Source organism: Equus caballus, chromosome 9 (genome assembly GCF_041296265.1).
Source record: "Equus caballus isolate H_3958 breed thoroughbred chromosome 9, TB-T2T, whole genome shotgun sequence".
Taxonomy (NCBI): Eukaryota; Metazoa; Chordata; class Mammalia; order Perissodactyla; family Equidae; genus Equus; species Equus caballus.
The window spans coordinates 8,609,417-8,632,434 of NC_091692.1; the positions used below are offsets into that span (position 1 = coordinate 8,609,417).

At 36.0% G+C, this 23,018-nt stretch overlaps 1 protein-coding gene across 4 annotated transcripts in view; it reads left to right on the plus strand.

Moving 5' to 3' along the window:
- The window catches only part of IL7 (interleukin 7), a 49,048-nt gene extending 27,523 nt beyond the window's left edge, over positions 1-21,525 (plus strand). For 2 of the 4 annotated variants that reach the window (XM_001491850.7, XM_023648427.2), the window contains 4 exons: positions 14,399-14,479; positions 15,773-15,904; positions 18,112-18,165; positions 20,479-21,525. In XM_001491850.7, coding sequence (XP_001491900.3) covers positions 14,399-14,479; positions 15,773-15,904; positions 18,112-18,165; positions 20,479-20,598 — 387 coding nt within the window. In that variant the 3' untranslated portion in view covers positions 20,599-21,525. The remainder of the gene's footprint in view (positions 1-14,398; positions 14,480-15,772; positions 15,905-18,111; positions 18,166-20,478) is intronic. The other 2 variants (XM_005613041.4, XM_023648428.2) reach the window with 1 other exon arrangement.
- Positions 21,526-23,018: the final 1,493 nt, after the last annotated feature.

The following is a 23,018-nucleotide window of genomic DNA, read 5'->3' on the forward strand; positions in this document are numbered from 1 at the left end:
AGCAGATAAGCATCACAGTCAGCAGTACAGTATGACTGCGTCCCCAACATGAAAATCATCGTAAGGCAGAGCTGAAATCATGGCTCTTCCCTGCCCAACAGTTTTCTGTGGTTTACCACTGATTGTCTGTTGAATGCAGGACTAATACCTTATCTGGTGTTCCGGAAGCATAATCTACTCCCAGTCTGCATTTCTAGCCTAATTACCACTTTACATTGCCCTTACACTCCCTCAACCATAACCAAACCAGACTACTTACTATTTCCCAAATGAGCCCCACATTTTTGTACCATAGTGCCTTTGCTCTGTGTTCTCCCCTTCTGGAATTTATTACTTCTCTTGTTTTCCACCCCAGATATTCACAAATTAAAATTTAAGTAGCCTTTAAGGTCAAGCTCAGGTTATACTTCATTCATAAGACCAGTCAAAAGTAATCTTCCTTTTATAGCATTTTATCTTGACTACTATTAAGGCAGTTATCGCTCTATAGTTTATGCATAAAATGTGAATATGCATATACATCCAATAATTTTTTTAAGTAGACACATAAATGAATGAATAAGCAAACAAAAAAGATTATAAGCTATGTCATGCACACAGGGTTCAGGATTTAGAAAACAATATATTTGCTTGGCTTTTTCTCTAGAACTTATATTCTCAACTCTCCTGTTAAACTTTGTGGATTGAAAATTTTTACTCAAGTTCACATTACTTAGATGGGAAACTTGGGGTAGCAGAAAAAGCATGGTCTTAGTAACTGGGCAAACCTGTGTTTTTGTGCTAGCTCTGACTATCATTTGTTTTCTCACTTTGTGAATCTGCTTTATCTGGGACTATAGAGTGTAATGGTGATGGTGATTGTTGTTGTGTTGGGTATTGTTTACACCATCAATCCTCCCAGGAAGAGGTCATTCCTAGGATAGGAAATGTGGCACAGTTTTTTTTGTTTTGTTTTTACTGGAGGAGGAACTCCCTCCTCTCTTTAGGGCTAGAAATGAGTTGCTCTAAAAATCTCAGTTAAGAGAGAAGTAGAGCCGTTCTCATGCTAAGGGTGAGCTTCCCCTGACCATGTGAAGGTGGGGCAGGAGCAAGCACAGACTTAATATTGGCAGAAGTAGCTGCACGAGAAGGGTGGCTGTTTTTAGAGCAGCCAGAATCCAGGGTATCGCTTATGAAATCCTCCAGGCTGAAGAAGGTATATGCATTAGTACGCTTTTACTTACAAGTAGTACAAAACTGAACATAGACGAACTTAAACATTAAAGAGTATTTATTGGCTTATATAACTGAAAAGTCCAGCAGTTGAGTGCTTTCATCTGTGGCTTAGTCAGAACTTCAGCTTTACAATTCTTTTCACGCTGCATTTCTCCAGGTGTCTTCAGCTTCATGCCGTCCTGCCAGTACTAACCAGAGTTTTTAGCATCTTTCAGATCCAGGAGAATGAGTATTCTCTTCCCTGTAACTAATGAGCCAAGGTCCTAGCTGTACTCTGATTGCATTACTATGAAACAATCCTTATGCCAGTGGAACACCAAGGCCCTGATTTCTTTAGACCTTGGTTATTTGACCAGTTGCTCTGGCGGGGGAGATGGGATAACCCTTATTGACTTAGTATCTAAGTCTCAGACGATCAAAGCCCAACCCAGAGGCGGGAGTGAGATTACGTTCCATAAAAAAAAATGCATGAGTGCTAAATAATGAAGAGGGGAAGAATAGATAAGATATGGAAAGAAAACCACAATGTCCATTACAATAGGAGTGTTTGGAGTTCCAACAGTTAAGAAAATGCTTTGGACATAATAAGGGTTATGATCCCTCCCCACAACTGGAGTGAGACCATCAGTGGTTGTCACTAGAGAATCTGCTTTACCCAGGAAAGTGGTGATTTCATGAAAGTCATCATCTCTAGAGGCAGATCTTGACAGCAAGTTGAGGAGACCAAATGGAAGAACTTGAGTTTATTACAGAGCACACATTAGATAATAGCACGGGGCATTTCAGAAACAACATGGTACTTTGAGAGGAGTTAATTTCCATCAGTAAGGAGTTAAAGGTTTATATTATATTAATGTGTGTATAAGAAAGAAGAGTGACTTTATGTGTAATCATTGCATGGACACACATGTAAAGGTCTCCCTAAGAGAAAAGGCAAGGACCTTATATAACTAGACATATTATCTTCCTACCCATCGCTCTTTCTCTTTCCTTCCCTCTCTTTTTCTCTCTCTATTTCACACACAAACATATATGCATATACATACCTATTAGTCTGTATATATGTGCATTTATATAATTAAGAGAAGGTAATTGATACCATAGACAGAGTCCAGAGAGCTAATCTATGAATAACAAATGATTCTGGTGAAAAAATAACAAATGAAATAGAAGCAAAAATTCCAGAATTGTAGAGAGATCTATTTCCGTATTTAAAAAAATATATATAGAGTCTGTTGATTATTAGCAAACAATAAAACGAGACAAACAAAAGGATCTATGAAGGAGAAACTTTTCAAGTAAGCATCCTTCTTGGAAGAATAAGGAGGAAGGGTTTCCAATAAAGGAAAATAAGATTAGGCTACCCTCCAATTTTTCTGTCAAGATTTGTGATAACAAGAGCATGAGTCCACAATCCTAGACCTAGGCAAATTTTATTCAATGTGCAAAGGAAAATAATGATGCCTAGAGCTCAGTAAGGATACAACTTCCTTATCTAAAACCATAACAACAAAAACCTGACTCTAAGATTAGTCTAGGCAAGCAAGATATCAATACATATCAATGATAGAGACATGATCATATAAAATGACTACTGTTAAATACTGAACTATTTAGTGATGTCTAGGTAGTTATTGTAAATACAGAAACACAACGATAACATGTTTCACCTAAAAACTAATAATATACAAAGCACATGGATACAGAAGGATTGAGAGAAAGTAAAAACAATGATAAACCCCTTGTCTGATATTGAATAACCAATAGATATGTTTACTAGTTAAATTGAGAGAGAATATAATTGTAATTTGTTTTTTGGAAAACAGTTCTAAAAGAACTTTCTTTTATATACCAAAATGACAAAACAAATGAAAAGGAGAATTAAAAAATAGTAATGAATATCTGACAATAAATATGAATTATTTTAAACTCTGAAATTAAGACTAATTGTAAAAATACATTATATGGATACAGTACATGCGAGATACACCTGAAATAAAACATAGAAAATGTTTTTAAATTCCTAATATAAAATATACAAACTGATCATTAAAAGACAAACAACCTAAGAAAGTGCATAAGAACAGGCTACTCATAGGAAAGGAAATGCACATTGTCAATTAAAGTGAAATGATGCTCATCCTCTAGGAGTTATGGAAATGCAAATTCGAGTTACAACGAGGCACAAATTCTCACATATCAGGACTGATAAAAATGTTAAAGTCTGATGACATCTGGCAAGGATGTGACAAATGGGCTCCCTCATTTGCTACTGGAAGCATGAATGATTTTTAAAATCAGTATGCCATTTTCTTCAGCAAATCTCAATTATTGGAACCAATTCTACAGAAATGCAAGCATTAATACAAAAGGAGATAATATATGCATACAAATATATATATACGTATTTTTTGTAAGAGCAAATATCGACTTGATTGTTCATCAATAAGAGAAGTGTTGAATAAACTGTCAAGTACACTTAATGTGGAATATTATGCAGTTGTGAAAAAAAATGTTCTAGATGTGTTTGACCTAGAATCATGGCCATGATATAAAGTGAAAATAATACAAAACAGGTTGAAGAGTAATGTATATGCTATCATCCAATTTTTTTTAAAAAATTGAAAATGAAAAAATACCTTCATAAGCCCTATATATGCATGTATATGTGTGAATTTTGTGTGCTTGTATGCACATTACACATATGTGTAGGTTTTTTCAGCAAGAAAGATAGTCTTATCAAATTGCTAATATTAATCACCTCAAATGTGTGATTCTAGTGGGGGCAGTGGAGAGAAATTGAAAAGTTTTCATCATACATCTCAGTATTGTTTGAATAATGACAAGCAAGCAATATATTTGACAGAAAAATATTTTTTATGTTCAAAATAACTAAAAGAATAAAAAGATGGGAAAACTATATCGTGCAAATCAAAATCAAAGTAGTCTAATACAAATAGAGTGACCAAATAATTTATTGCTCAAAATAGAACACTTTTAAGGATGCAAGAGGAAGCTATCCAAACAGGTTGCCATTCTGCCATAATCCAGAATGGTCCCAGAAAACTGGGATGTGTGGTCACCCTACAAATAAAATATAATTCAAAAGTAATACTAACGAGAACAAAGAAGAAGATTTGATTTTAATGAAAAGGTATTGTAAACAGCAAAGAGACTCTATTCACAACCTTTTTATACCATACAAAACATGGCAATACTAGAGCAAAAATTCTTAGAATTACACTCATCTTCTCATTCCTTTCTATCTGGGAGAAAGAGATTTATCTTCCTGCATTCTAAAACTAACTTTAAAAATATTCTTGACACTTTATTCCACATGGCCGCCTCTTTGACTAGATTTTGACTTAATTAGTTGTCCATTCTTCTTCTTGAAACATTGGCCTACCTCTCTGTACTGAAAAGTTCCCATTGTATGACAAATATGTCACATAATTATTCCAAAAGAAGTGAGTTACAGCATTGCAGTTATGCAAAAGGGTTCTAGAATCAGATGGCCTGGGCATAAAGTCTTGATTCTGCTGTCCAGTAACTGTGACTTTGGGCAAATTACTCTATCTCCTTATGCCTCAGTTTCTTGGAAGAAACTGTATATTATATCCCAGTGTAATAAAGGGAGAATAGTACTGAACTCAAAGGATCCTTGAGAGAACAGGAAAAATACGTAGGTAAGTTTTGTGTCTTGTACAGAAATACACGCTCAAAGCTGTAATTGAAAGCTCCATAAGAATACTTTCTCATCCTCGGAGTCCAGTGCCTAAAAGCACACCTGGATCTTTTAACTTATTAAGTGAATATTCGTTAAGTTTAAAAAGTCAACTTTTACCATCATGACTGAGATACCACTCTCTCTTTCGCTCTTTTCTCTCCTCTTTCCATAAACTTTCTTCCTGCTACCTCAGTCCTCAATTCAATTAAAATTGTTCCCACCGCATGCAATCTACAGACTGATTGCTGCCTGAGGGGGCAAGGACCAATCTCTGTCTTTTAATTGGTATATTCAGATTATTGACATTTAAAGTGGTTATTGATATAGTTAGATTAATAGCTACCATTTTTTTTTTTACCGTTTTTGTTTGTTCTTTATTTCTATTTTTGTCTTCCACACTTTTTTTGCCTTTTGTGTTTTTGACATTTTATATGATTCCATTTTCTCTCCTCTCTTAGCATAGCAATTATACGGTTTTTACTTTTATTGGTGGTTGCCCCATGATTTGCTATATATATTTACAACTAATGCAAGCCCACTTTCAAATAACACTAGACCACTTCACGGGTAGTACAAGTACCTTAAAATAAAAACACATTCCTAATTCCCTCCTTCTCCCCTCACGTTCCTTGTATAATTGCTTTCATTTATTTCGCTTATATATGTATGCATTATATATATATATAAAATTGAAGGTATTGTTGCTAATATTATTTTGAATGAGCTGTTAGATTAAGAAAGTTTTTATTGTATCTTCATTTATTCATTCTCTTAAGCTCTTCCTTTCTTTATGTAGATCTGAGTTTCTGATCTATATCATTTTCCTTCTCTCTAAAGAACTTTTTTTTGACATTCCTTTCAAGGCAGGTCTACTGCCAACAAATTCAATTTTTGTTTGTCTGAGAAACTCTTTACTTTTTCCCTTTCGAAGGATAACTTCCCAGGGTATAATAAATTCTAGGTCGGTGGTTTGCTTCTCTCAACACTTTGAACAGTTCACTTCACTCTCTTCTTGCTTGCAAGGTTTCTGAGGAAAACTTGGATGTAATTCTTATCTTTGCTCCTCTATAAGTAAGGTTCCCCTCCCATCATGGCTTCTTTCAAGACTTTTCCTTTATCTTTGATTTTCTAAAGTTTGCATATGATATGCCTAGGTAGAGGATTTGGGCATTTACCCTGCTTGGTGTTCTGTGATGTTCCTGGTTCTGTGGTTTAGTGTTTGGCATTAATTTGGGGAAAGTTCTCAGTCAATGTTGCTTCACATATTGCTTCTATTCCTTTCTCTCTTTCTTCTCCTTCTGATATTCCCACCATGTATATGTTACACATTTTGTAGTTGTCCACAATTCTTAGGTGTTGTATTCTGGTTCCCCCTCCCTTTTTTTTTTTTTTCTCTTTTTAGTTCTGGAAGTTTCCATTGTCATATCCTCAAGTTTTTCCTTGAGGATGTCTAATAAAGACCCATTATTCTATTACAATAGTGATTTTTATCTCTAGCATTTTTTATTGTTTTTTAGAATTTTCATCTCTCTTCTTAGGTTGTCTATTTTCTTGCATGTTGTCTACTTTTCCCATTAAAACCCTTAGCATCTTAATCATAGTTTTTAAAAATTCCCTGTCTTATTATTCCAACACCTCTGCCGTATCTGACTCTGGTTCTGGTGCTTGCTCTGTCTCTTCAGGTTGTGTTTTTTGCCTTGTAATTTTTCGTTGAAATCTGGACATGATGTACTGGGTAAAAGGATCAGTGGTAAGCAGACTTTTAGTGATGCGGCAGTAAACTGTGAGGAGAAGGGAAGCACATTATAGCCCTATGATTAGGTCTCAGTCTTTTGATGAGTCTGTGCCCCTGGACTGTAGACTTTACCAGTGACTCTCAGAACCTCCATCTCTTAGGCGAGACAGGATGGCTAGAGGGGGCTAGGGTTGGTTGTTTCTCTCCCTCCAAATAAGTTAGGCTCTGGTAAAACCCCAGCCGGTTAGGTTCTGGTTTACTGTTTCTCATGAGGGCAGGCCTTGTTAAGAACATAATGCTCTGATGTAGTTCAAAATGGTTCCTTTTCCCTTCACCCTGCCAAAAGCATGAAAGGATTTTTTTCAAATATTCACTGTGAGGACCTCATAGAATTCCTGCAGGTAGAATTCAGAAAAGTGTGGGGCCCCCCAGTGATAGAGTGTCCTTGGAGTTTTTAACTCTCGGACTTGTCCACTCTGAGCCTCCAGCAATTCATCAATTGCAGTTCAGGTTTTTCTACTCCAGCACTGGTTTCCATGGAGATTTCTGCTCCTGTAAATTGTGATTATTTGTGTCCACCTGTCTGTCTCTCCGACATTTGGGGCAGCAGTTTGCCCTGTGACCTCACTTCTCTGACAGATATAAGAAGAGTTGCTGATTCTTCAGTTTGTTCAGCTTTTTACTTGTTATGATGGAGTGGCGACTTCTGAGCTCCTTATATGCCAGACTGCAACCCAGAAGTCTTCCAAACAACTCTATTTTCATATTACTATTTCTTTGGTTTATATAGTATTTAATTAAGTGATCTAATTAAATAATAAGTGTAACTTAGTGTTAAGGAATTGACTTAGAAAATATGCCACTCAAATCATGAGAACAAAAATACTTGAGTATATCAGAAGCCAGACTACTAGTTGGGAGTGTTCAGGGCGCTGTGGGTACTAGTCAATATGTTTAGATGGATAGAGAGTACTGATCAACCCAGCAAGTCAGTTAAATGGAGATCAATTAAGAGAGCTTCTCCCACATATGTTCATGTGTGTGCATATGCATATACATTTGAATAATATGCTTCCACATATCTGTTTGATGTTTTTATTATAAGCAAAATATTACCTCAAAACAAGTATCATAATATCTGCTTGATTTTATTTTCTATCATTACATTTTTACCATCTATTATCAGCCTCTTTTTCTACTTTCATTTTGTTTTGTTTATGTGGATAAATTTTGTGCAAGACTCAGCTTACCTGACCTTTTAGTTGGCATTTTACACTATGGACCACCACCTCCTTAAGACAGTCTATTCCACTGTTTTTCTTTCTAACTCTCTGGCTCCCCTATGTATGTGTCTATTTAACATCTGTTCTTGGATCTCTCAACATCAACTCAAACTTCCTCCGTTTAAAAGCAAACACGTCATTTACTCACTCCACTTCTTCTACTATTTCCCATCTCAGTAAATGGCAACACCGTATGCTCTGTTGCACACATCAGAAAACCCAGGAATCATCCTTGGATGTCAATCTCTCTTAACATTAATTTTTAAATCATGTTAAATTTGTTTCTTAAATATTTCTCAAATCTATTCACCTATCTCTACATTCTTTCCCACTATGAAGTCCAAGAAACCATTACCTCAAGCATAATAGCCCCCCCAAAATTCAAGCATATGCTTTCTTGAACCCTTCCACCATGTTGCTATTAATATGATCTTTGAAAAAGGTGTTTAGTCCTTCATCATTGCTTTTAAGATCAAGACAAAGCTCTTTAACATGTTCTTCAGCCTCTGAATAATTTTGTCTTTTCCATCCTCTCTGGTTTCGTGTGAAACCAGTGATTTCTCTTGCTTTCTCAGCTATATACCTGCTTTCCCTTGCTCTGTTTTTTCCAGGAGCGTACCTGCCATTGTTCCCTCCCACTTAAATGCAGCCATACATGCTATTTTCTACATCTTGAATCCTCCTCTATTTCCGCTTTCTCTAGTTCACTCATGCTTTAGATCTCAGTTGAAGTGTTCTTTTCTCAGGGAAGTCTTCACTGAAGTTCCCAAATAAAATCCTTCTTGTATAGGCTTTCATGGCACATGGTAGATGCTCAATAAGTATTTGATTGAAGAATAAACGAATGACTTTTCATTTAAACTAGGAATCAGCTACCAGTTCATACTATAATCTGCTAAGCTACCTGACACATGGCAAAATTTGTAGCAGTTGAAATAAGATTCCAAGAACAATATATGCCTTTTCAAATTTCATACAGAGTACAGATTTCACTAAAACTAAGTCTCACTTTTTAAAAGGTCCTCCAAATGAGTCTTTATGTAATACAAAGGCTTTGGGCCATGGATGGGTTGTGATAGTGATGATCAGAAATGAAGAATCTTTCTGGAAGGACCAAGTTCATTTTCAAAGAATGGCAAGACATGAGACTGAATCTTTCTTTTCTATGTCAAAACCCCAATCCTTAGAACCAGACCTATGAAATGAATAGAAGAATAGAAACAGTAATCAGTTATGTCATTGCTGACTAGAATCATTTACCAGCAATAATTAGACATTAGTTCAATTAGAGCTAATGTTACCATGAAAATTCACTGTGAGCCTTACTGACCTTCTCTCTTGAAGGAAAAACCATAAAAAAATTAAAGGAACTATTCTAAAGGACAGAGAATATAGCAATTGGGTAAGAATGTGTTCTGAGGCAAAATACTTGAACTGAAGGTGCTGGCCGCCCCAGTTCATTACCCTTGCCCCTTTCCACTTTATTTTTGGACAATTAATTAATCCAAAAAGCAACAGTTCTGTATCAGTCAGCTTTTGCTTCATAACAAACAGCCACAAAGGCATACAACAATATGCATTTGTTGCAGATTCGTGTTTATGCAAGTTGGTTGGGGTCGATTGTCTCCATATGTTTCATTCTAGGTCTCTGGATGGAGGAGCAGTTGTGTAGTCATTTTAACATATGTCTACAAATTCTTTGACACTCCTGCTTTCAAGAGGTGGAGCTTAATTCCCTTCCCCTTGAGTGTGGACTGGAATTAGTGATTCACTCTGAACCAAGAGAATAAGATGGAAGTGGCTGTGTGTGACTTCCAAGACTAGGTCATAAAAGGCATTGTGGCCTCCTCCTTGTTCTTTTGAATTGCATGCTAGGGGCGAGGCCAGCCATCTTGTAAAACACTCAAGTAAGTCTATGAAGATGCCCCTGTGATGAGAACCTGAGGCCTCTTGCCAATAGCTGTGTGAATGAGGCATCCTGAAAGTGGATCAATCCTCTAGTCCTAGTCAAGCCTGAGGTGACTACAGACATGGCCAGCATCTTGACTGCAGCATCATAGAAGATGCTGAGCAGAAGTACCCAGTTAATCTCCCAAATCCCTGACCCAAAGAAACTGTACAATAATAAACGTTTGTTTTAGGCCACCAAGTTTTGTGATAATTTATTATGCAGTAATAGATAATGAACGCAAGCTGCTACCAGAGGCTTGAAAGACAAGAGTGCAAGGGGCCAAGCTTAGTTGTGGAAGTACTTTTCAAGCCTCTGCTCTTGCCCAACCTGCTAATATCTGCCACCCAAAGCTAAGTCTTCTGGTCAAATTCAACATCAGTGGGCAGAGAAATACTTCTCTATAGTATGCTGAATTAAGGCCACTCAAAGATATTAGGTTCTAATGCCTGGAAATTTATAAGGAAACGGACTCTTTGCAGATGTGATTATGTAAAGGATTTGGACATGGTGATATTATTCTGGGTTATCCAGATGGACCCTAAATGCCACCACAGTGTCCTTATATGAAAAGGCAGGGAGGACTTGACACACACACACAGAAGAAAGTAAGGTGAAGGTGGAGGCAGACACTGGAGCTATGTGGCCACAATCCAAGGAACTCCAAGGAATGCTGGCAGCCACCAGATGACAGAAGAGGCACACACAGATTCTTCACTAGAGTCTTGAGCTGACACCTTGATTTGGGACTTGCGGTCCCCAGAACTGTGAAAGCATAAACTTCTGTTGTTTCAAGCCACCAAGTTTTTGGTACCTTTGGTTACAGCCCTGGGAAACTAATAACTCCTCCCATGGGGTAGGGGTTGAATATTGGCTGAACAATAATCTAATATATTTTAGCATCCTCCCAAAAAATCATCAGAAAATCAGAAAGGAAACACTATGTATTGATACTACCAAAATAAATTAACAAATGAATGAACAAATAAATAGTCAAATGAATACATACATAAGAAAAATGAAGAATTCAGATCACAGGTTAATTATCCATGAAAGCAGTAGAAAATGCCAAAATTCTTCTTCTTAACATTCTCTAAGAAACCAAAGTAAAAAGAGCTAAAAATAATACAGTATCAGAGAAGAGATAATAGAAGGAATGAAAGCGAGCTGTCTAGATTTAGGGGGAAAAATGGAGAATAAAATAAAATGCAGAAATGAGTGCCCCATTAGAACAGGCACATGGAAGACATGGTGGAGAAAAGCCACATAAAATGAAATTTTAAAAAATCAAAGATAAATATATAAAAGCAAATCAAAACTACAATGAGGTATCACCTCACTCCAGTCAGAATGGCTATAATTAACAAGACAGGAAACAACAAATGTTGGAGAGGGTGTGGAGAGAAGGGAACCCTTGTTCACTGCTGGTGGCAGTGCAAACTGGTGCAGCCACTATGGAAAGCAGTTTGGAGTATCCTCAGAAAATTAAGGATAGATCTACCATATGATCCAGCTATTCCACTGCTGGGTATTTATCCAAAGAACTTGAAAACACAAAGGCATAAAGATACTTGCACCCCTATGTTCATTGCGGCATTATACACAATAGCCAAGACTTGGAAGCAACCTAGGTGCCCATCAAGGGACGAATGGATAAAGAAGATGTGGTATTTATACACGATGGACTACTACTCAGCCATAAGAAAAGATGAAATCAAGCCATTTGTGACAACATGGATGGAACTTGAGGGTATTATGCTGAGTGAAATACGTCAGAGGGAGAAAGTCAAATACCATATGATCTCACTCATAAGTAGAAGATAAAAACGACCAAAAAAACCCCAAAATACATAGCATTGGAGATTGGACTGGTGGTTACCATTGGGGAAGGGGGCAGGGGGGAGGGCAAAAGGGGTGATTAGGGTCACATGTGAGGGGATGCACTATAATTAGTGTTCGAAATATGATGTACATCCGAAAAAAATAAAACAAAATAAAGAAAAAAGAAAGAAAGAAAAAGTGAAATAGAAAATCTATTAGTGTTTTTGAAGAAGAGACCATTACAAATGCAATAGAAAAAAATTAAAAGATAGAAGAAAACTATGCTGAAATGAAAGAAGATGTAAATTTACAAGTTGAAAGGGCATTATGTATTTTAGGAACAGCTTATAAACATAATGTTTAATATTGGAAAATATTGCAGTTCCAAGTCTATGCGATCTTGGCTTTTTTTCTCGTTATTTTCCATATTCATAATAAATATGAAGAAATCTTCAAAGATTTCAAGATGCCTATAAGAAACTGCTATTGGTAGAGTAATTCTACTATTTAAGTCAAAAGATGGGTACATAAGGTTCTTTCCAACTCCCTGCTTCTATAAATCTTAATCTGAGCCATCCTTCTCATAGGGCTTGAATGAAAAGAATTTCAGAAAGCAACTGTAATTGGCATTCATGTACACTTATGTTAAATTGATTCATAAAATGCACTCAAGTCAACTAGTCAATAATAAATGCGCCTTTTATAGGAGTCAACCCTGTAAGTGTATAATAACATCTTTATATACTGTAATAAACATTTGGCAAACAAGTCTCTGGTATAACATTACCTTTCTGTATTTGCCAAAAATGAGTTTTGTTAAATACTTGGAGCAACAGTTTAACGAATACAGCTTTTCAGATATTCATGTGTCACGCAATTTGTTAAAATGCTCCAAGAAATGGGTACTAATTCTGTGGCATGTTTTCATACCATATTTTTGGTAAATTGGAAAATACCATACAGATTAGCTGCAGAGTTGTCATTTTTTTTTTTGAAGGATGGCATGGCAAAAAATAAATGCATATTTTATCAAAGAGAAATGTATGTATGATTTATTATCCCTCTTGGGGTTAAATGGAAGTCAATAGGAAAATTCTTTAATAGGCAAATATTAGTTCTCCATGATTTTTCGGGAATGTGTATAATGTGGCAACATGAGGATACTTACAGAAAATATATCTGTTTGCACTTGAGATATTTGCAGTATGACTGGGGTGGTTGACACTAACAAATTTCCTGTTTACAAAAGCATACTTTTCCAAAGATAAGAAATGATGTAGGGGCCGGCTCCGTGGCCCAGTGGTTAAGTTCGCGCACTCTGCTGCGGCGGCCCAGGGTTCGGATCCTGGGCACAGACATGGCACTGCTTGTCAGGCCACGTTGAGGCAGTGTCCCACATCCCACAACTAGAAAGGACATGCGACTAAGATATACAACTGTGTACAGGGGAGGTTTGGGGAGATAAAGCAGAAAACAAAAAAAAAGATTGGCAACAGTTGTTAGCCCAGGTGCCAATCTTTAAAGAAAAAAAAAGAAAAAGAAAAAAAAAAAAGAAATAATGTAAATTTTCCAAGGGATGCAGCATCCACCCTTTATATAAAACAGCACAAGAAACTGGGACTGTGTTTTCTTATCCTTGTTTCCCCATAGGGCTTGACAGAGGACTTTGCACATTGGCCCGTAGTAAGTGTTGAATGGTTAAGTGAATGTTTACGTGTTCAGACACTAATTCCTGCAGGTAAAAAGGGTAGTGTGTACATTTAAAGTCAGGATAAACCCAGAGACCATTTATGCTTTTCACAGGTGACAAGAGTAATGCACACTTTTCTGAGAGGCAGATGAAGATTAGAAGCCCATGACTAAATGCCACCATTACTCCACTTTTTATCCTGTTTCTTTGGTGACAACATATAGGCTAAATTACTTGAAGTCCTTCTAGAAGTTCTGATAGCATGGAACTGCTAGGATGCTGGACAGAGCTAGTCTAACCCTGTGCATAAGAGAGTCCACATCCTAATATGTCAACTAAGTTCTTGATTCAGGTAATCCCCACCTTCTAATACTGCGTTCCTTAGAAATGAAAAATGAGCACGTACCAGTTTGCCTTCCCGCTCCTACATCACAATACACACACATTCAATCCCATTGTTTCTCTGCAAAATTCCACCTCAAATGTCCCAGACAAACTGGATGGCTAACAATACTGTAGAATGAATTTCAGCTTTACCTTCACCGTCAATAGGTTTTCCCTTCTTTCTGATGTAAATTCCCTTTGTTGCTGTTTGAGAGTAGCAGGAAATTGGACCAAATAACCTCTTAAATGCTTCTCAACTTCATGATTTCAAAACTTATAGGATTTTGTCTATATAGTGTCACTTCTAAAATAGGTACTTTTATTTTCCCAGATGAGCCAGAGTCTCTCAGTGATTTCTGGGGTTAAATTATGGAGTCTGGGGGGAGCTCTAAATATGTGAGGGTTTGCATATATATTTGTTTACGATTCAATTATAGAAAGCTATTCTTCATGCCTAGTCAGCTGAGCCAGGCTAAACTTATTTTCCTTAAAATGTACATATGAATACCAAGTATTATAACATTGTTATTTTTATAATTACTACATACTAGAAAAGTCCCCAGTTTAACATATTATTTTATATTATTTATTACAGGACAGCATGATAGAAATTGATAGCAATTGCCTGAATAATGAATCTAACTTTTTTAAAAAACATTCATGTGATGATAATAAGGTAATGATAATTATTTGGAGTCTAAATGTCATTCGAGCTTGATTTCATAGAGGCATAGTTTTTTTTTTGTATCTCTGTTAGATAATTATATTGATTATATCAATAACATATTCCTTTGGTTCTAGTCAGACAATTCCCACTGATCCATTAAGTTATACTATGGTCTTCATTTATGCTTTTATTTTATAAATAGCCCTATGCTTATTTGACAAATACTCTTTTCTATTTTAGCGTTTCATTTTCCATTTTGAAAATACCAGAAGAACTGCTGAATTTAAAGACACATATCTCTTATTTCTGAAATTTTTTGGCAGAAAAATTGCTTGCTAAAGTGACTGCTTGCACACACAAACATAAGTCATGGGCATAATTTTTTTTTTTTTTTTTTTTAAAGATTTTATTTTTTCCTTTTTCTCCCCAAAGCCCCCCGGTACATAGTTGTGTATTCTTCGTTGTGGGTCCTTCTAGTTGTGGCATGTGGGACGCTGCCTCAGCGTGGTCTGATGAGCAGTGCCATGTCCGCGCCCAGGATTCGAACTAACGAAACACTGGGCCGCCTGCAGCGGAGCGCGCGAACTTAACCACTTGGCCACGGGGCCAGCCCCAAGTCATGGGCATAATTTATTTGTAGGCATTTTGAAATTTTTTCTTCCAATATTTTCTTATCTTCAAACCACTACCACTTCTAGTTGGCATAATATTACAATTTACAAAACTTCCAGTAAACGTTTGTGTCATTTCTTTCTACAGAAACTAGTATGCTATTCAATAGTCTTTTTTAAACTTACGATAGCTGAGTTAACTTTTTTTTTAATGTCCTACCTTAAATATCGGAAAAACTTGTTTTAGGTGAATATGGCCCCTTATTTTCTTATTGCCAGCTATTCATCCATAGCTCAAAAGGTGCGAAGTAGTAACAAAGAGAAAAACCACACATACCTTCTGTTATGTTGTTTCCAAAAATACTCTCCTTTGGCTATCTTGTTTAAAATGGAATAAACTTGTCATATATTCACCCTTAAGCAATAAGATCACACACATATAATGGAGAAAAGAGACTTTAAAAAGTCAGATAATTATTAAGCCAATTCTAGGCATGTCAAGCTGTCACCTGGAAGCTAGACAGTTTCAGTCTAGTTACCTGTCAGTCATGTGATTAACTGGAATAGAAAGCTGGGGTGGAGGTGGGGCATTATTTACAATACAGCTCTGGCTTTAGGCTCCTTAAGAAAGTTTATCATTTCTTAATATTTTATTTGAACCACCGCCCTTCTGATTGTTTTTCTGTAATAGGAACCTCTGTTTTTAAATCGTGCTGCTCGCAAGATGAGGCAATTTCTTAAAATGAATATCAGTGAGGATTTCAATCTCCACTTAGCAAGAGTTTCACAGGGCACATTAAAGCTGTTGAACTGCACCACCAAGGTAAGCTGAGGACTGTTTACTTCGAATGAAAATGTAAACTACTCTCGTGAATAGCATCCTATCATTCTCTAATAGTCATACCCGTTGTCACAGCATTTTAAGAGCTTATGATACTTAAAGTGAGATGCATTTACTCAACTCTAGAGGAGGAAGGCCTCAGGTTTGAAAGTACCGACTCATCTCTTGGCTGGGCCAAATAGTTTAGGAAAAGCGAGTAAATATAAATGAATGCATATTTCATTGTCATAAGAACTTTCAAGGAGGCTAGTGTGATAAGTTGGGTGGAAAATGGTAAATTTTTATGTCTAAAACAATAATTTTAATTCATAGATGCACACATTTATAAGAACTCATAGCCAATAAAACAGCTAATCAAACATATTTAACAAACATCTTTCTGTGTTAAAACTGGGCATATATATGTCCAACAATTTTCTACTTTTTTGCTTCAATAATTTTCAAAAATATAGGGCTAATTTTCCCTATTTCTCTGCTAGCAGATATGAAATATAAACAACAAAATAAAATTTGGAAGATATTATCTTGAGACTAGACAAAGTTTTTTCATCTGCAAAATGGAGAAAAATATAGCATCTACATTATAGGATGTTGAAAAAGTTAAATGGCATAATTCATGTTAAGTGCTTAGTACTAGAAAGGTTCAATAAATGTTATATCATTATTATTACTATTACCCCCCTTCAGAAATTTTACCAGCTGCCACACAAAGCCAAAAGGTTTCTTATGATTTTTTAAGAGAATTTTTTTAAATTTTTATGATACAAAAAGGGTTGTGTGTTTTTATTTTGTAAATACCAATTGTTGCCCACAGAAGGTAAAATGGTAAGATGGTAAGATTGTCTTTCAGCCCTACTGACAGTGATGAAAGTAGAGATGATATAAATTGGGCCACTTTATCCATCATTATGTTATCTACTTGATAAGCTGGTCTCCTCTCGGTGTCCTGGATTTGCCAAGCTTATTTCCAATTTGGTCCCTTATTTAAGTCCCTTATATGGAACTTCTACTGTTCTCTTTTCTATAAATCTGGTCTATCCTGTTCTATGCATCCTTCAAGGCTAAGCTCAAGATTCATAAAGAATTCATGCTCCAGCCTACCAGCTCTTAATTCTTAGTTATAGTGATTTCAAAGTACTGTCTAATGCAGGAATGGCAGATAGATTTCATGGTGCTTACACATCCAACTGCTTAGTAGTGACTGTTGGAAACACTATGTTGGGTATAAGCCTCAAGTCAGGGCTCAACTGAAAAGATCACAGAACAAACTAGTGATATTACCTCTTGGCCTTGGAATGGGTAAGGGTTTTAGGTATGCTCTACATTTGCAATTCCTCCTCTCATGTGCTGAGATTTGCATGGATCACCATGTTCCAAAGCCGACTAATGGTAGAGAAAGAAAATATACAAATAATTTAAATCTTGAAATTAAATAAAATTATGTTGGGGACCAGCCCAGTGGCATAGTGGTTAAGTTTGGGCTCTCCGCTTCAGCAGCATGGGGTTCATTGGTTCGGATCCTGGGCACAGACCTACACACTGCTCATCAAGCCATGCTGTGGAGGCATCCCACATACAAAATAGAGGAAGATTGGCACAGATGTTAGCTCAGGGCGAATCTTCCTCACACACACACACAAACACAAAATTATGTTAAAAAATTAACCAACCTCATACAGTCCACCTTTTTCTTGAAATGATAAGGCAAGATGTTAAAGACGGTCAGCTATATTACATTTTCTTCATGAGTCAAGCATGCTACAAGCTTTCACTGTTGCTCATTTCATTGTGCTTCTGATGGGTAAAGCTTAGTAAAATTTATGGTCAGAATTTAACAATTTAATGCTAACTTTATTTTCATGTTGATTAAAATTCTGGTTTTGTCTCTGCTAGTATACCCTTATATGTTAGTTTTTTATACCTCATAGCCATTAACACAGTTCTGGGCATACCTGCAAAATTATGGATCCAGAGTATTCACAAGACTCACTTCCTTTGCTGCTTCCCTTTCCCCGATATTCTGTTTCTAAATGAAATTAGTATTCTGCCCCACTAACAAAGAAGAATTTAAAGTAGATTCTCCAAGAGCTTAGATGGGCTGAGAGTAATATGAAAATTAGCAATCACATTATTGGGAGGAGCAGTAAAGGATTAATATTCAATATTGTAAATGTGACTTTGTTTTTAAGGGTAAAGGAAGAAAACCACCTTCTCTAGGTGAAGCCCAACCCACTAAGAATTTGGTGAGAGTGACTGTATAATTTTCTTTCTTTATCAGCTTTTTACTCAACTTAATTCTTTAATGTTTCTCTTTGAATTATTTTCTTCTTTATGGTTGATTTTGAAAATATTCATTATAATGTTAATAAAAGGAGAAGGGAGATATCCCCTAGAAAGTGGATCGCTTGGAACTAAATTCTTAAAAGACGCTACTTTAAAATAAAAACAGCTAGGGAAAGTATCAGAGCATTGAATTTTTTTTGCAAAAGCAACAAAATTAAAACACTGATAATTGATAATAGACAAAAGACATGAATAAACTATTTATAGTAGAGAAAATAAACTAGAAACCAAGTAGATGAAGAAAAAAGCCATCCTTGTTAGTAAAGAAATACAAATTAAAAATGAGAACCCCTTTTATACCTATTTTACTAGTGTAGAGTGTACAATGTATACTATATATGTATAGTAGTATGTGAATATTCTGTATTTATAAATTTATACACATACATTATTGCACAAAATTATATAGCAATATAGAAAATATTTATGAATGAAAAAGCCACAATATTTAATTAAATCTTATTAAATATTAAAATGCTATAAATATTAATTAGGATGGGACAAGGGAAAATGAAGACACCTGTTTCATGAGGATGACGGGTTCTTCTTTCACATTTCCATTATTATTATAATGTTATTTGACCGATATATATATGGCAGCATGGAAATCCTTACTCCTCTTAGAGAAGCAGGGTGAGTTTGCAACCTTGGGATGCAGGAAACCTTTATTCCACCTAAAGTGGAAGAGTTGAAATGAATAAATGAACAACATGTATTGAGGGCTTCTGGCTAAGAAAATTTGGAAAAAATGTTTATAAAAGGGAGATAACCTCTGTATTCCCAGAGCTAAAATCATGGTTCTTTGTTTTTGTCTTTTTAATAAATGTTCAATCTTGGTCAGGAAAAGTCATGAAATTTTCTCATCTACGTATTTCAAATCTGCTTTGTCACATCAACTTCAATTTGTCTTGTTTAATGATATCCTGGGACCCTCATTAAAGAGAATATGAGAAATTCGTCTTCATATTTATCTTTGAAATCTGTTGTCTAATCTTTTAAGTGTATTATATAAAGGCTATGTGTTAGTGTTACTAAATATATAACTAAAAGAGATCCAAATTTGTGATTACACTAAAAACAAGATAGACGAGCTCAAGACCCAGTCATTATATTTTCTTGACATGTGACTGTGGCAGCTTATTTATCCTCTTTGCAGCTCAGTTTCCTCATCTGTGAAAGGAGGTAAAGTCATGAATTTCATAGTTATTAAGCAGATAACATGAAATAATGTATGTAAAGCATTGAGCATATCTGATGTAGAAAACACCCGATAATTGGTTGCTATCTAAATGAAGAATTACCCTACTCTGTTGTATTCCCACTGCCCAGGGGCTCACAGGACTATAACTGAGTATAGGCAGAGGTACTCCCTTCTCTGGCTATTCCACGTGAGGAATCTCTGTCTCCACTCTCTGGCGGTTGTACAGATAGCCCTTTTTAGGATTTCCCCTCAGGCACTGAAAACTAGCTTATGAGGCAGGCGTCTTTCATACTCTAGCAAAGACCAGAGTGTTGGGGTGGAGCTTAGGGCACAAGGTCCAATCGGGTAGATCCTTATTAATCATCTTCGCCAAAATACTCCAAATATTTTCAGTGTTAACTATTCCTTGCACAAAAAATACATTTTTTCCATATTAAAAAAACTCAGTTGAGTAATGTACAAATATCTTTCCTACAAAAGTTTAAAAAGCATTGTTATGTCCACTGTTGCAGTGGTGAAAATGGCAGCCACCTGACAGAGCTCTCTAATTTATCCTAAATCTTAAATCACAAAACTGAATTGCCTACACATCAATTATCCCAATTATAGTTAGAAACTGTAGTTTAAAAAAATATTATGGGGGCCGGCCTGGTGGCACAGCAGTAAGTTCGTGCACTCTGCTTCAGCGGTGGCCTGGGGTTCGCCGGCCCGGATCTCAGGCGCAGACCAACACACTGCTTGTCAAGCCATGCTGTGGCAGGCATCCCACATACAAAATAGACGAAGATGGGCACAGATGCTACTCCGCAAAAAAACAGGAGGATTGGGGGTGGATGTTATCTCAGGGCCAATATTCCTCAAAAAAATATATACATATTATGCAAGATTCTTCTTTTTCATTACATCAAATTTTCATTATAACCTAACATGATAGAAATTAAAGATTGAATATTTTTAAATGTGTGTTTTTATAAAAATGTGAACTTAAAACTTCTTTTACATATTTCTCTAGGAAGAGAATAAATCTTTAAAGGAACAGAAAAAACAGAATGACTTGTGTTTCCTAAAGATACTACTACAAAAGATAAAAACTTGTTGGAATAAAATTTTGAGGGACGCTAAAGAACACTGAAAAATATGGAGTGGCAACATAAAAACAGATAAACTTCAGTTGTATCCTCCAAGAATCTATCTGCTCATGCAATTTTTCAGGGTAGAATGCCTTCTAGAGGTTACTGAATGCATCCTGGTAAAAACGGATTAGAGCAATTGAGAAATCCATACTGTAATACTAGAAGATGGGTGTAAACAATGGAAACAATGCTGCGATCAACAACTATTCCATATATGTGCGGACATATACCAATCGGTATTAATTCTGTGCTGATTTTTGTAAGACTATCCATGTAAGATGTTACTTGCGACAGCACTTTTTAAACCTGTTTAAAAAGTTCAGAAGATATATAAAATCTATGAAGTATATAAAGGTTACAAGAATTAAAAATTAACATTGCTTTATTATCAAAATAACTTTACGGCCCACTATGCATCAGTGTACCGCAACGAGACTGGAAATTGTCTTCTGTGCTGGAAATCTCAGAATTAACAGTGAGAAATGGATAATGCCCATGAGAACAAGAGTCATATAGCTTACAGAAGGAGCAGCATAAAGGAGTCCAAGATACTTAAGAGAGATATCAAGAGATGTAATTCACATGAATGTATAACGCAGTGCCTACAATAAATGGTATAGCAAATGTTTTAAAATGAAAATAAAGAATAATTTCGCAAAACAGAAAGTCAGCTGTTCTAAGGATGCTAAACAGTAGTACTGAGTTACTTTTGTCATTTATGTATAATAAAACTTGTCTAAATGAGTTTGCAATTCGGTAAGTATATTTTTAAGAGAATAATATATGTTGGCCTTTTAATTAATGAAATGTGTATATTTAATTTTGACACTATTATCTGTATATAAAAATATTTTCATATAGTATTACAAACAAATCGCTTATTTTGGATAACCTTTCTTCTCTTATAATAAATGACTATGTATTAACACTGTCAGATTCACTTAATGGATCTCAACAAGACTTTCAAGATTTTTAATCTTCCATCACTATTTGATCTCTCACTTTCATTGAATAAATGACCTTTAATACCTTATTACCAAGAACGTGCATGAGACCAGAACCCTAAAACTGTGTAAGAACAGGAACACTAATTCACTTTCTGTGTTAAATTTTAGTCTTTTACAAGAAGCTTTTGTATATACCAGGCCCAGTTTAGAAAGATCTGCCGACAGTCTTCACTTACTTTTAAAGGGAAATGAAAACACTATTCTAGCGAGGCGAGAGTCCTCAAACAGCCATGAGTTTGCAGTTTGCTGAACTCACATCCTTCAGGCTCCTTCACAGCTCACTCCCACCTGGCTTTACTTGACCTACAGATGATGCTCAGGAGCCACCCTCCATGTGTGGTGGTAAGACCTTCCTCTCGGTTCATGTCTGTCTGTCCACCTTTTTCTCACTCTCCCCACCTCTTATGGACTTTCAGATAGCTGTATAGAATTGTACAGACAATTGTATAGAATTCAGACTGCCTCATTAATGAGGCTTTGAGTCAAATATGTTTTCTGTTTGGTTTTCATTATAACTCCAGACAAGGGAGTTGACTAACACTTTTTAGGAGCAAATGATTCTTCGCCAAGCCCTTTGTTTCTTCACATGAACTTTCTCCGAGTTGGTTGTGCTTCCTTCTGCCATAAAACACGGTCAACTCTGTGGTACACCTCTGCTCTGATGATCTGGTGCTGTTGGTAAACCATCAGCTATAGAAATGAGAAAATCTTCAGTTTCTAAAGGTAAACTCTTTAAACTGTGCTTGAAAGTATTTCCTTGAAGCCTATCCTAAAACACTCCTAACACTGTTGGAAAAAAATGTAGAGATTGTGGCAAAATAAGGAGCGATATTTTAAAATGCTTGTTAAAAGTTATTAAAATTGGGGCTGGCCCCGTGGCCGAGTGGTTAAGTTCGCGCGCTCCGCTGCAGGCGGCCCAGTGTTTCGTTGGTTCGAATCCTGGGCGTGGACATGGCACTGCTCATCAAACCACGCTGAGGCAGCGTCCCACATACCACAACTAGAGGAACCCACAACAAGAAATATACAACTGTGTACTGGGGGGCTTTGGGGAGAAAAAGGAAAAAATAAAATCTTTAAAAAAAAAAGTTATTAAAATTTTCTCCCTTGGTTTTTATCATTTGTTTAAGATACATTTGAATTTTAGAGAAAATTCACACTCAAAAAAGTTTACTCAACATACACTGTGTGTCAAATGTTTGGAAAAAAAATACCAGGCAATTATAGTTGTATTTCTCTTCTTCCCTTCCTAGCCATTAGCAAGGTAAGTAGAGACAAGGCAGGCTGGTTAATAATGATCTTGAATACAATGTTTTTATTATTTCTACTCCCCAATTAGAGACTTGTTTTATCTCAATAAGCATTTTCTTTCAAATGTGTATGTGGATGCTTTAAATCAGCGTTTTCTAAAG